General features: G+C 61.7%; 1 protein-coding gene across 1 annotated transcript; it reads left to right on the forward strand.

Annotated features, from left to right (window-relative positions):
• The first annotated feature begins 961 nt into the window (after positions 1-961).
• On the forward strand, positions 962-9,789 carry LOC144734622 (uncharacterized). Its single transcript, XM_078616890.1, has 5 exons — positions 962-1,999; positions 3,993-4,152; positions 4,423-4,502; positions 8,314-8,405; positions 8,914-9,789. The coding sequence occupies exons 1-5, from the start codon at positions 962-964 to the stop codon at positions 9,119-9,121; spliced, it is 1,578 nt and encodes a 525-aa protein (XP_078473016.1). The 3' UTR covers positions 9,122-9,789.
• Positions 9,790-12,177: the final 2,388 nt, after the last annotated feature.

Here is a 12,177-nt window from a genome sequence, read left to right on the forward strand (position 1 = left end):
CTCTGAAGGGCCAAAGGACAGCGCAGCCGGAGGTCCCCGGCTGGGGTAGTAGCTGCTCCCTGGGGGGGGGGGGAGTCAGTGGCTGCTCCCCGAGGGGGCAGCCGTATAATACCAAGTCGCCGTTATCACACGTTCGCGCGAACGCCCTTCACCTGTGTCCGCAAACCCCCTTGCCGGTCCTTTCAGATTCCTATGAGGCATGGCATCGCTGCAGCACTGCCCGGTCTCCATGACAACCGGCGAGACAGGCTGGGGGGGCGAGGGGCCCCCCCCTCCCCAAGGCGACGAGAGGAGCGGCGCGGCCCCGGCGGCCGCCACCTCCGTCGGCGACTACGCCCCCGGCCTGGAGTTCGCCGAGAGCTTGGCGGGGAGCGCCGCCGGCGCCGCCGCCGAGCGCGCGCACGACGCGATGCTGGGACTGGAGGCCCCGCCGTGCCGCGCGGCGCCGGCGGCCCGGCGCGCCGCGCCGCCTCGCCGCGCCCCCGCCGCCGCTACGGCCGCCTCCACGGCCTCGCCCGCGCCGGCCGCCGTTGCCGCCGCCGCCACGGCCGCCGCCGCGAGCGGGCGCGGCGCGCGGAACGCGTCCTGGCGGCCCGGGAAGACGACGGCCGTGGCCTCCACGGGCGCAGGAGGGCCTCCGAGCGAGGCGGCCCCGGAGGGCGCGGCAGCGGAACCGGGTGGCGGACGATCGGCAGGCGGCGGCGGTGGCGCCGAGGGCGACGTCCTCGTTCTCAAGCAGGGCTCCTGGGACCTCTTTCCGTGCCACTTCTACTTCGAGCCGCGCAAGCGCCGTCTGGCGAGTCTTAACGCCGAGGCGCTCGTCACCGCCCTCCTGGAGCGCGACCTGCCCAACCTGGCGGCGGCGTCGGCGTCGTCGTCGGTGAAACCGCCGGCCAAGCGCAGCCGCCGCCAGTGCAGCCTGGACGGCGCCGGCGCGGCGGGGGGCTGCGACCGCGGGGGGATGGCGCCGAAGCGGCGCGGCGCCGGCGCGGCGGGGGGCTGCGGCAACAGAACAGCTAAGAACGCCGGCGCCGCGAGTCGGCGCAAGCGCCCGCGCCGTGCCGGCGGCGCCGGCGGCCGCGAGCTCGTGCGCTCCCGCTCCGATCCGGGCCCCTCGGTCGTCGCCCCGGCGAAGCCGTGCAGGCCGGCCGGGCGGGGCGGGCGGGCGACGCGCGCCAACCCGGGTTCCGCCGGCGCCGGCAGGGCGGGCGCCGGCCACGCCGGAGAGCGGCGGCAGTCGCCGGTGCGGTTCCCGCGTCCGTCAGCGAGCGCCGCTCCGTCGTACGCGCCGTGCGAGCCCTGCCGCGAGTGGGGCTGCGGCTGCGGGTGCCGCGTCGGGGAGGAGGCCGGCGCTGGCGCGGGGCCGGTGGGGAAGGCGGCGGTCGGCAGCGCCGTGGACCCGCGGGCGGCGAGGGTCTGCCTGGTGAAGCTGCCGCATGCCGAGTCCGTCGTGTACGGCACGCGCGCCAACGGCAGCTCCGACGGCAGGCGGACGAACCACCAGCACCACCACCGCCACCGTCGGCACCAGCAGCACCACCGGCACCACCACCAGCAGCATCACCACCACCAACACAAACAGCAGCACTCGCACCCCGAGGACACCGAGGACAACGAGGAGGAGCACGGCGGCTACGGCTGCCGTGCGGCGCAAGCGCGGCACCCCAGTGCCCGCCCGGCGTCGGGTTTGCCGCGGCCGCTGGCCCTGTACCCGGCACGCTCGATCCCTGCCAGCCCCTACCCGGAGCTGCCGTCACCGGGCTGCCGGGACCACCCGGGCACCGGGCTGTTGCTCGTACCGGCCGTCGGCGGTAGTAGGGCGGGCGCCGGCCGGGGTGCGGACAAGCGGGGCTCGCACGGGGGCATGCGGGGAGCGAGGGGCGCGGCGGCGTCGGCGGCGTCGCTGGTGTGCGAGGTGGCGCTGAGCTACACGGCACGGAGGCAGACCAACGGCTGGGTGCCAGTCGGGGAGGCCTACGAGAAGGCCGTCTACGTGGCGGTACGCCTACTCGCACCTCGCACGCACCCACACGCACCCACACGCACCCACACGCACCCACACGTACCCACACGCACCCACTCGCACCTCGCACGCACCCACACGCACCCACACGCACCCACACGTACCCACGCGTACCCCACAAAACACCTCGCGCGCAACCCACACACACAACAAGAACCGCCATTCACGACTGGTGACGCCATGACAGTGTTTGTGCCATACCAGGTGCACTTTGAGGCCACATCAAGACAAGGATCCCCCAGGCCTATAACAAGTGCTATTAGCGAGTGCCGTGCCGGCCTTCATGAGGAGTTGCGTGGCCAGCACCCGCCTGGCCACCAGGTAGCGTAGCGGTTAGTGCACTCCGCTACGAACCCGGTGTCCCGAATTCGATTCCCCCTCCAGTGACGAATATTTGAACCGGTCTTGGGGCCTCCCCTAGGTCGACTCGGCCTCAAATGCGTACCTGGTGCGATGTGTAGTGAACATTGCCACTGGGGAGACAAAGGCGGCCGGGCGTGTTGCTGGCCACCCACCCCCCCTCGTGTGCCGTGCCAGCCTTCATAGGTGCTCGCTAACGGGCCTTGCCCAAACAGTCTGTTAAGGCTATACGGGGGAGCTTTGTCTATGCATCATTTACTTGCACACATGCACATTGACTGGGCTTCCGCTATGAAGAAATAACAACTCTTTCCATTAAAGTCAGTTGAGTAATTTCACATTTTTGCAAAAACAGAATTCTTTCTTGTGATCAAGCAATTAGATATTTTTTTTTGCCGAGTGCAGTGCCATCTACTCAATTACAGCATAACTAAATGCAATATCGCATACCTGTCAACCCCTTATCAGTGCCTACCTTATTACAGACCAATTCGGACCTTATTGGTCACCCCGTGCCCTTACAAATCTCAACGTTCATCCTACAAAGTCCGTATGGACATGAAAACTCAATTTCCCTGTATAAGAATACAGGGTAAAACCGTATGCGTTGGCAGCTTTCGATTTGAATAAACTTAAAAATTTCCAGCGCGTGCACGGTTCGATGCGATTCATGATCATGATCTTGGTTCACTTATAATTACGATTGGAGCAACAGATGTATTGGTCTAAATTACAATAATGTTGAAATTGCGATATGTTACGAAGGACAGCATTGTAATTGAATTCAGAACTGTTACCCACCCTCCTAGATCTTGCTTGCCTTTTAAACGCTTGGCACACCGACGGTCTGTTCTCCCATAACGCGGTATTAGTTGCACTCCTGGAGAACACCGCGCTGTGGGAAAATCTCGTTATAATAGGTGACATATAATATAGGGTAAAGCGCACGTTCCGCCATAACACGTGAGATGTGTACGCAGGCTGAACAAACACCGAGGCGCGTGGGTAGCATCTAGAAGCATCCAGCAGCATCCCACGGCCTCCCACTGCCTCGTGTGATGATGCTTCGCCGAGGCAGCCGCACAAACGCTTATTGCTACTCGTGCGACGTAGTTCCATTCACTCAATCGCGTTAGATCCAATTTGCCTCCGCGTCATAACAAAAATGCGTTCCCAAGTACATTAGTTGCGACGTTATAGGAGAACGATCTGTACTCTGCATTTCCTGAAAGTTGCCACGTCCTGCCCCTGCAAGAATATGTATGTTGAACTTCTGTCACACCGTACGTAGACGACGGTGCTAATCGGAGGTACGGGGGAAAGGACAATAAACTAAACAGAATAAGCGGTTCGTAGGAAGTGAGCTTGGCAATCTCGACGATGATTTAAAAGTGCACAGCTCCAGTGGCTCGGAAGGAAGAGCGTTCCAGATGGCCGCGGAAGCAGCGCATCTTGTTGGCGCGCGACGCGGCGACCGTCTCTGTTCGACTGCTTCGCCAAAAGCCGCCGCTGCTGCTGCTGCAGTGATGACGCGGCGTGGTCATCGGTGATGACGCGGCGTGGTCATCAGTGATGACGCGGCGTGGTCCGTGCCTCCGTTGGGGAGCAGGGCGAGCTGGAGCTGGTGCCGAGGCGCTGCTACGGCGCCGTCCGACGCGGCGGTGACGTCATCGCGGTGCGCGACTGCGTGCTGCTGAGGTCGGGGCCTCGTCGCAAGTGCCTGCCGTACGTCGCCAAGATCTCGGCGCTGTGGGACGACCCCAAAACAGGTGCGGTAGCCGTGGCTAATGGGAGTAATCCGGTGAAATAACCACGGCTTAACAGGTACTAAAGTGACTGCTAAACTGGCGCTATAGCCACGGCAAAACAACCAGGTGAGTCACAAATAAACCCACACACCATTATGTGCTTTTCTGCCCTTGAGGATTGCTCGTACGTATGGTGTGCATGTTGAAGGTCTTTCCCACCCCGACATCCGCACCCGTGCCGATCGCATCGTGCGAGGCTTTAGTGGGGGAACTGTGGTGCTGTGTGTGCAGGGGAGCTCACCATGAGCCTGCTGTGGTACTACCGCCCCGAGCACACGCAGGGTGGCAGGGTTCCTGGCCAGCACTGTGAGGTACGGCCGCCCCCCCCCCCCGCACCACCCCTACCCACCTCCCCCCACCACCTCTTCCTGTCTATGCTCTCCCTTATCTACCCTGTCTCTCTCCCTTGCACCCTCTCCTTACCTGACACTTTGTCCCACTCTCTCTTCTCTCTCTCCCTGCCTTCTGTGTCCCCCCCCCCTTGTTGGTCCTCTCTCCTCCTATCGCCGCGGTGGCTAGGAGATGTTCACTGCCTCGCCTGATGTGCAGGATGTCGTGGGTTCGATTCCGACCCTGACGACTGCTGTATATTTTGAGTTTGCGTGTCTCTCTCATCGTCACAGTGGCTAGGAGATGTTCACTGCCTCGCCTGATGTGCAGGACGTCGTGGGTTCGATTCCGACCCTGACGCCTGCTGTATATTTTGAGTTTGCGTGTCTCTCTCATCGTCACAGTGGCAAGGAGATGTTCACTGCCTCGCCTGATGTGCAGGACGTCGTGGGTTCGATTCCGACCCCTGACGCCTGCTGTATATTTTGAGTTTGCGTCTCTCTCTCTCATCATCATCACGGTGGCTAGCAGATGTTAACTACCTCGCCTGGTATACAGGAAGTCGTGGGTTCGATCGCGGCCCTGACGCCTGCTGTATATTTTGAGTTTGCGTGTCTCTCTCCCTGTGGTGGTCGCGTGGATTTTTCTCCGGGTCCTCTGGTTTTTCCCTCCACATTTAAAATGAACATCATGCGTTTCGAGTATTTTGTCTTCTATACATTGAGCTATCGTTTGTGATGACCAGGTCGCTTCTGAAAAGTAGCTACGTAGCTCAGTGGGCTTTGCCTGGTAAAATAAAAATGAAAACAATTTAGTAAATAGTTTAGTTTTCTCTCGACTTTACTTTCCCTATGTATCTTCCTCCTCTCTCCTTCCTTTCTCTCTCCACCTTCGCTCTCCCTTCCTCGCCACTCTCCCTCCACGCACTCTCCCTCCACGCACTCTCCCTCCACACCACTCTCCCTCCACGCACTCTCCCTCCACGCACTCTCCCTCCACGCACTCTCCCTCCACGCACTCTCCCTCCACGCACTCTCCCTCCACGCACTCTCCCTCCACGCACTCTCCCTCCACGCACTCTCCCTCCACGCACTCTCCCTCCACGCACTCTCCCTCCACGCACTCTCCCTCCACGCACTCTCCCTCCACGCACTCTCCCTCCACGCACTCTCCCTCCACGCACTCTCCCTCCACGCACTCTCCCTCCACGCACTCTCCCTCCACGCACTCTCCCTCCACGCACTCTCCCTCCACGCACTCTCCCTCCACGCACTCTCCCTCCACGCACTCTCCCTCCACGCACTCTCCCTCCACGCACTCTCCCTCCACGCACTCTCCCTCCACGCACTCTCCCTCCACGCACTCTCCCTCCACGCACTCTCCCTCCACGCCACTCTCCCTCCACGCACTCTCCCTCCACGCACTCTCCCTCCACGCCACTCTCCCTCCACGCCACTCTCCCTCCACGCCACTCTCCCTCCACGCCACTCTCCCTCCTCGCCACTCTCCCTCCACGCACTCTCCCTCCACGCCACTCTCCCTCCACGCCACTCTCCCTCCACGCACTCTCCCTCCACGCACTCTCCCTCCACGCACTCTCCCTCCACGCACTCTCCCTCCACGCACTCTCCCTCCACGCCACTCTCCCTCCACGCCACTCTCCCTCCACGCACTCTCCCTCCACGCACTCTCCCTCCACGCACTCTCCCTCCACGCACTCTCCCTCCACGCCACTCTCCCTCCACGCCACTCTCCCTCCACGCCACTCTCCCTCCACGCCACTCTCCCTCCTCGCCACTCTCCCTCCACGCACTCTCCCTCCACGCACTCTCCCTCCACGCCACTCTCCCTCCACGCACTCTCCCTCCACGCACTCTCCCTCCACGCACTCTCCCTCCACGCACTCTCCCTCCACGCACTCTCCCTCCACGCACTCTCCCTCCACGCACTCTCCCTCCACGCACTCTCCCTCCACGCCACTCTCCCTCCACGCACTCTCCCTCCACGCACTCTCCCTCCACGCCACTCTCCCTCCACGCCACTCTCCCTCCACGCCACTCTCCCTCCACGCACTCTCCCTCCACGCACTCTCCCTCCACGCACTCTCCCTCCACGCCACTCTCCCTCCACGCCACTCTCCCTCCTCGCCACTCTCCCTCCACGCCACTCTCCCTCCACGCACTCTCCCTCCACGCACTCTCCCTCCACGCACTCTCCCTCCACGCCACTCTCCCTCCACGCACTCTCCCTCCACGCACTCTCCCTCCACGCACTCTCCCTCCACGCCACTCTCCCTCCACGCACTCTCCCTCCACGCACTCTCCCTCCACGCACTCTCCCTCCACGCACTCTCCCTCCACGCCACTCTCCCTCCACGCCACTCTCCCTCCACGCACTCTCCCTCCACGCACTCTCCCTCCACGCACTCTCCCTCCACGCACTCTCCCTCCACGCACTCTCCCTCCACGCACTCTCCCTCCACGCCACTCTCCCTCCACGCCACTCTCCCTCCACGCCACTCTCCCTCCACGCACTCTCCCTCCACGCACTCTCCCTCCACGCACTCTCCCTCCACGCACTCTCCCTCCACGCCACTCTCCCTCCTCGCCACTCTCCCTCCACGCACTCTCCCTCCACGCACTCTCCCTCCACGCACTCTCCCTCCACGCACTCTCCCTCCACGCCACTCTCCCTCCACGCACTCTCCCTCCACGCACTCTCCCTCCACGCACTCTCCCTCCACGCACTCTCCCTCCACGCACTCTCCCTCCACGCACTCTCCCTCCACGCCACTCTCCCTCCACGCACTCTCCCTCCACGCACTCTCCCTCCTCGCCACTCTCCCTCCACGCACTCTCCCTCCACGCACTCTCCCTCCACGCACTCTCCCTCCACGCCACTCTCCCTCCACGCACTCTCCCTCCACGCACTCTCCCTCCTCGCACTCTCCCTCCACGCACTCTCCCTCCTCGCACTCTCCCTCCACGCACTCTCCCTCCACGCACTCTCCCTCCACGCACTCTCCCTCCACGCACTCTCCCTCCACGCCACTCTCCCTCCACGCACTCTCCCTCCTCGCACTCTCCCTCCACGCACTCTCCCTCCACGCACTCTCCCTCCACGCCACTCTCCCTCCACGCACTCTCCCTCCACGCACTCTCCCTCCACGCACTCTCCCTCCACGCCACTCTCCCTCCACGCACTCTCCCTCCACGCACTCTCCCTCCTCGCCACTCTCCCTCCTCGCCACTCTCCCTCCACGCACTCTCCCTCCACGCACTCTCCCTCCACGCACTCTCCCTCCACGCACTCTCCCTCCACGCACTCTCCCTCCACGCACTCGACCTTGTGCCGTTCCTCCTCCTCGCCTGCGACTTGTACAGCCGCCTTCACCGTCATGCCCCCAGTATCGCTGCCACTCCTTCCATTGTGCGCTGAGCGCGCCCAGAGACTCTCTCTCTCCCCGGGGCCCAAGTGCGGTGGAGATTGCGACGGAAGGGCCTTGTAGCGTTTCACGGCGCTGCCGTACCTACGTCTCTCTCCGTCGCGTTTTCGCGCCGCGCGGTTGTTTTGCCGTCGTCGTGACATCCCGCCCCACCCACACCGCCGCCACCACGCGCCGGGAGCTTCTCGTCACCGATCCCACCCCAGAATTCTCTTCAGTTCCCCCGAAGAAAAATCGGCCCCGGCGTGCGCGCTGTAACAACAACCCCGGGGGAAAGTTGCTCGCTCGTACGCCGCAGCCGACGCCGTGCTGTCCCCACCCACCCCCTTCCGCTTGGCCGCCCACAGAACGAGGTGTTTGCGTCGCGACACCAGGACGAGAACAGCGTGGCCTGCATCGAGGACAAGTGCTACGTGCTCACCTACCTCGAGTACTGCAGGTGGCTCTCCGCACGCCCACACAACCCTTGCCCCCACCTCGCCTGACCGTCTGGACAACGTCTGTCCCGTTTTTATCTCTCTCCCTCTCTCTCCCTCGCTCTGCGTTCCCTTCTAAGTCGGCCACGGTCGTCCATTCACTAAGTTCGGGGTACGTGTGTCGAACTTTTTTCGCGCCGTACATAATCGACCCCGTGCTAATGGGAGGTGCGGCAGAGTGCAGTGTGGTGCCGTGTGCCATATGGTGTGTTGTGTAGGGCAATACGATGTGTAGACTAGTGCGTTGTGCGGTGGAGTGCAATGCGATGTGTGGACCGGTGCGGTGCAATGAGGACAACAAACTAAACACAAAAACAAAACGTCCCACTCCTGTCGCTCAGCCCACCGACCTTCCATCCTCTCCCTTCCCCGCCACGTCTAACCACACTCGCCGTTCTCTCTCCCCCGCTCCCCAACCCCCGCTCCCTGACCCCCGCTCCCTGACCCCCGCTCCCCGACCCCCGCTCGCAGGTTCCAGGCCGAGGTTCGCCAGCGCGAGGAGTCGGGGCGGCGGGCGAGCCCGTTGGCGAGACCCTCGGCGGGCGTGGTGCCGGCGCTGCCGGCACGCGTGGCCCCCCCCCACCGCTGTTTGCCGGACCGAGCCAACCCCGGCCTCGTCTACCTGTGCCGTCGCGTCTACGACTTCCGTCTCGGACGCATCCTCAAGAACCCCATCTAGCGCCCACACCATCGCCCCGGGCACTGGCTGCCGGGCTGTAGGCCGTACTGCCGCGTTATACGCCAGGCTATACGCCGTACTGCCGGGCTGTACGCCGTACTGCCGCGTTATAGGCCGTACTGCCGGGTTATACGCCAGGCTATACGCCGTACTGCCGGGCTGTAGGCCGTACTGCCGCGTTATAGGCCGTACTGCCGGGTTATACGCCAGGCTATACGCCGTACTGCCGGGCTGTAGGCCGTACTGCCGCGTTATAGGCCGTACTGCCGCGTTATACGCCGTACTGCCAGGCTGTAGGCCGTACTGCCTTGTTATACGCCAGGCTATACACCGTACTGCCGCGTTATACGCCGTACTGCCGTGTTATACGCCGGGCTTTACACCGGGCTGTAGGCCGTACTGCCGGGGCTGTGCACCATACTTAGCGGGGCTGGGGGGGGGGTGCGGCACAGCCGCGCACCAACACGAGACCGAGAGCCGCCGACGCGGCAACGCGCGGTCGGTCGGGCGAACTCCAGGACGCTGCGTCCTGGAAGCGGCCAGAGCCGTTCCACCGATTGAGCAAAAATCCCCGCAAAGATGTATTCCGATTGCCGTCGCTCTCGCGTATTTTGTATTTTTCGATTGAACCTATTCGGTTTTGTGTTTATTATACATAGCTATTATATATATATTTTTGCGGAACTCCTTTTAGAGTCGATTGGGGGCGGGGGGGGGCAGGGGGGGGAATGCGCAGTCTGGAATGTGTTGGGTGGGGGGGGGGGCGCCTGTTAGTGCTGCGCTGACGGATTACTACGGTCCCTCGCAACCCCCCCCCCCTCCCACCCCCTACTCGCCAACCTTTAGTCCCTGCCATGGTGAAGAGAAATCAAAATTGGTATATTCGCCAAAATTCCTGCCTCAGTCCTACTTTGGCGTGGTGTGGGTGCGTGTGTGCGCGTAACTGTTGGCGTGTGTGCGTGCGTGCGGGTATGTCTGGGCGTGTGTATGTGTGTGATGCCCTAACAGTCTTGTGTGGGATGCCACCGATGGGATTTCTATGCAGTTTGCGAAAGACGCTCTTAACGTTGGCACTTAGGGGAGGGGGGGGGTGGGGCAGACAGCGGTTGGGGGAAAGTAGAAATTCGAGCACAGGCCGCGACCCAGAGAGCAGGTCGGGTGCGGTGGGGTGAGACGGAACGTTGACCGTGGCTCTGATCTTTACCTTTACTGGACCAGTACCCTACCTCTCTAAGCCAAGTGCACGCCTTGACCACAGCCCACACACTTTTGAACAATAATCTTAATTCGAACTGTAACTTTAAACCTCCCCAGCTGTTCGTTATAATACTGACCTCATCCCGAGTCATTACTTTTGTAGCCCTAACGTTTGCCCTCTATCCGACTGTAACCAAAACTGTTACTCTGACCATAACCCTGACCTTAACGCGTGACCCTTACCCCTAACCCCAACTCTAATCATAGCTCTAATGACCAATCGTAACCTGAGCTCCTAGCCCCCACAGCGCCAGCCATAACATCCCGTCTGTCCAACTGCATCCCCTCGTCCACACGTGCGTCGTCGCTTATTTGAACCCCCCCCCCCGCCCCCCCTAACGAGCATACTATTTATGACGTTTCTCACCGCTTTCGCTTTCACGTTAACTAACCGTCGGGACAGCGTTTTTTATTTTTTTTGCTGCCGCCTTTTCCGACATAGTAGGCCGCGTTAAATTTGAGAAACACATTCCTCGTTTTGAGAATTCGTCCCCCCACCCGACCACAGTCCGGCTTAACCCCCCCCCCCCCCCGCTAGCCCTGGAAGACCTCAAGTGATGCCATATTTATCCCTACAATTCTCGCCGATGCCAGTTTTCCGCCGAGCACTGTCGTGCGCAAGGAGCCAGGGGTTTTGAGGAAGGAGCGGGGGGGGGGGAGGTAGCGGACAGGTGGAGAGATCAAGGGCACAGTAGAACAGCACCATCTTCCTCAAGCGAGGCTCTTGGAGGAAGCATGGCGCCACAGTGGCGAGATGTTGACCGCCTCGCCTGGTGTACAGGAGGTCGCGGGTTCTATCCCGACCCCTGACGCCTGCTGCTGTATATTTGGAGTTTGCGTGTCTCTGTCCGTGGTCGCGTGGATTTTTCTCCGGGTCCTCCGGTTTTTCCCTCCCACATTTCGAATCAACGTGCGTTTTGGCGTATCTGGCTGCTATAAAGTTCGACACAATGATGAGCCACTTTGTTGAGCTGTCATTTGTGGCCAGGTCGCTTCTGAAAAAGAGCCGTGTCGCTCAGTGGGGCTTTACTTGGTAAAAGAGAAAAAAAAAGAGAAATGTTTTTATATATTTTTTCCACTGCACAACTGAGCCGTGCCAGGGCGACCCCGAGCCCAGCCCGGCGGCGCGGCTCAGGGAGGCGCCAGTTCGTTTTTCCACCGCAAAAGCCGAGCCGAGCCATGCCACAAAGGTCACACCGCAGTTGTGAAAATGATTAGACGACAAACCCCCCCTGGCTCCGTTTTGGCCAGGAGCCAAAATCAGACGTCCGGCCTCGGCCAGAATTTCAACGGCTTGGCTTTGTCTGTGCTGCGGCAAATAGCCAGAAGTGGATTCTGCAGTTCGTCAAATTCCTCCCAGTGCGTGGACCGATATTTGAGGCATGCCGAACTACTTGGGGTTGAACCCTGAGAACGCTCCGGAGAGCTATACTCGCGACAACGAGCAGACGCCTACGCGGCAGTCGAAGACGTGTCCGTACCGCGAGTGGCCGCACGCTGGCGTGGCTCTGATCTGATGTGCCAGTGGAAAAGGGGTTAGAAGGGACCGATGAACCGGGGGGGGGGGGGGGGGGTGAGGAAGTTTGACGGTAAAGGGGATGGGGTTTCAGACAGTGGGGGGCAGCAGAGGAGAAGGAGCAGAAACCTCCGCAGTGGTTGATGTTAACTTAGCCATAATTGTCCCCGTGCAGTGGGCAGGGCACAACAAGCAGTGGAGTAAACAATTACTGCCAGTCTTAAAAAATCCCGTTTAGCGCCAGAGGTGGCAATGGGTGTTCAAGGAGAAAAGGCAAATAACA

The sequence above is a fragment of the Lampetra planeri genome, chromosome 52, assembly GCF_965212315.1.
Source record: "Lampetra planeri chromosome 52, kcLamPlan1.2.h2, whole genome shotgun sequence".
Classification (NCBI taxonomy): domain Eukaryota; kingdom Metazoa; phylum Chordata; class Hyperoartia; order Petromyzontiformes; family Petromyzontidae; genus Lampetra; species Lampetra planeri.

What these genes read in the sequence shown, in the direction of transcription:
- LOC144734622 (XM_078616890.1), top strand. Translation starts at nt 962, where the DNA reads ATGGCGCCGAAGCGGCGCGGCGCCGGCGCGGCGGGGGGCTGCGGCAAC. An exon ending in AGAAGGCCGTCTACGTGGCG is followed by an intron (nt 2,000 to 3,992) that starts GTACGCCTACTC and finishes GTTGGGGAGCAG; the next exon opens with GGCGAGCTGGAGCTGGTGCC. An exon ending in GTGGGACGACCCCAAAACAG is followed by an intron (nt 4,153 to 4,422) that starts GTGCGGTAGCCG and finishes CTGTGTGTGCAG; the next exon opens with GGGAGCTCACCATGAGCCTG.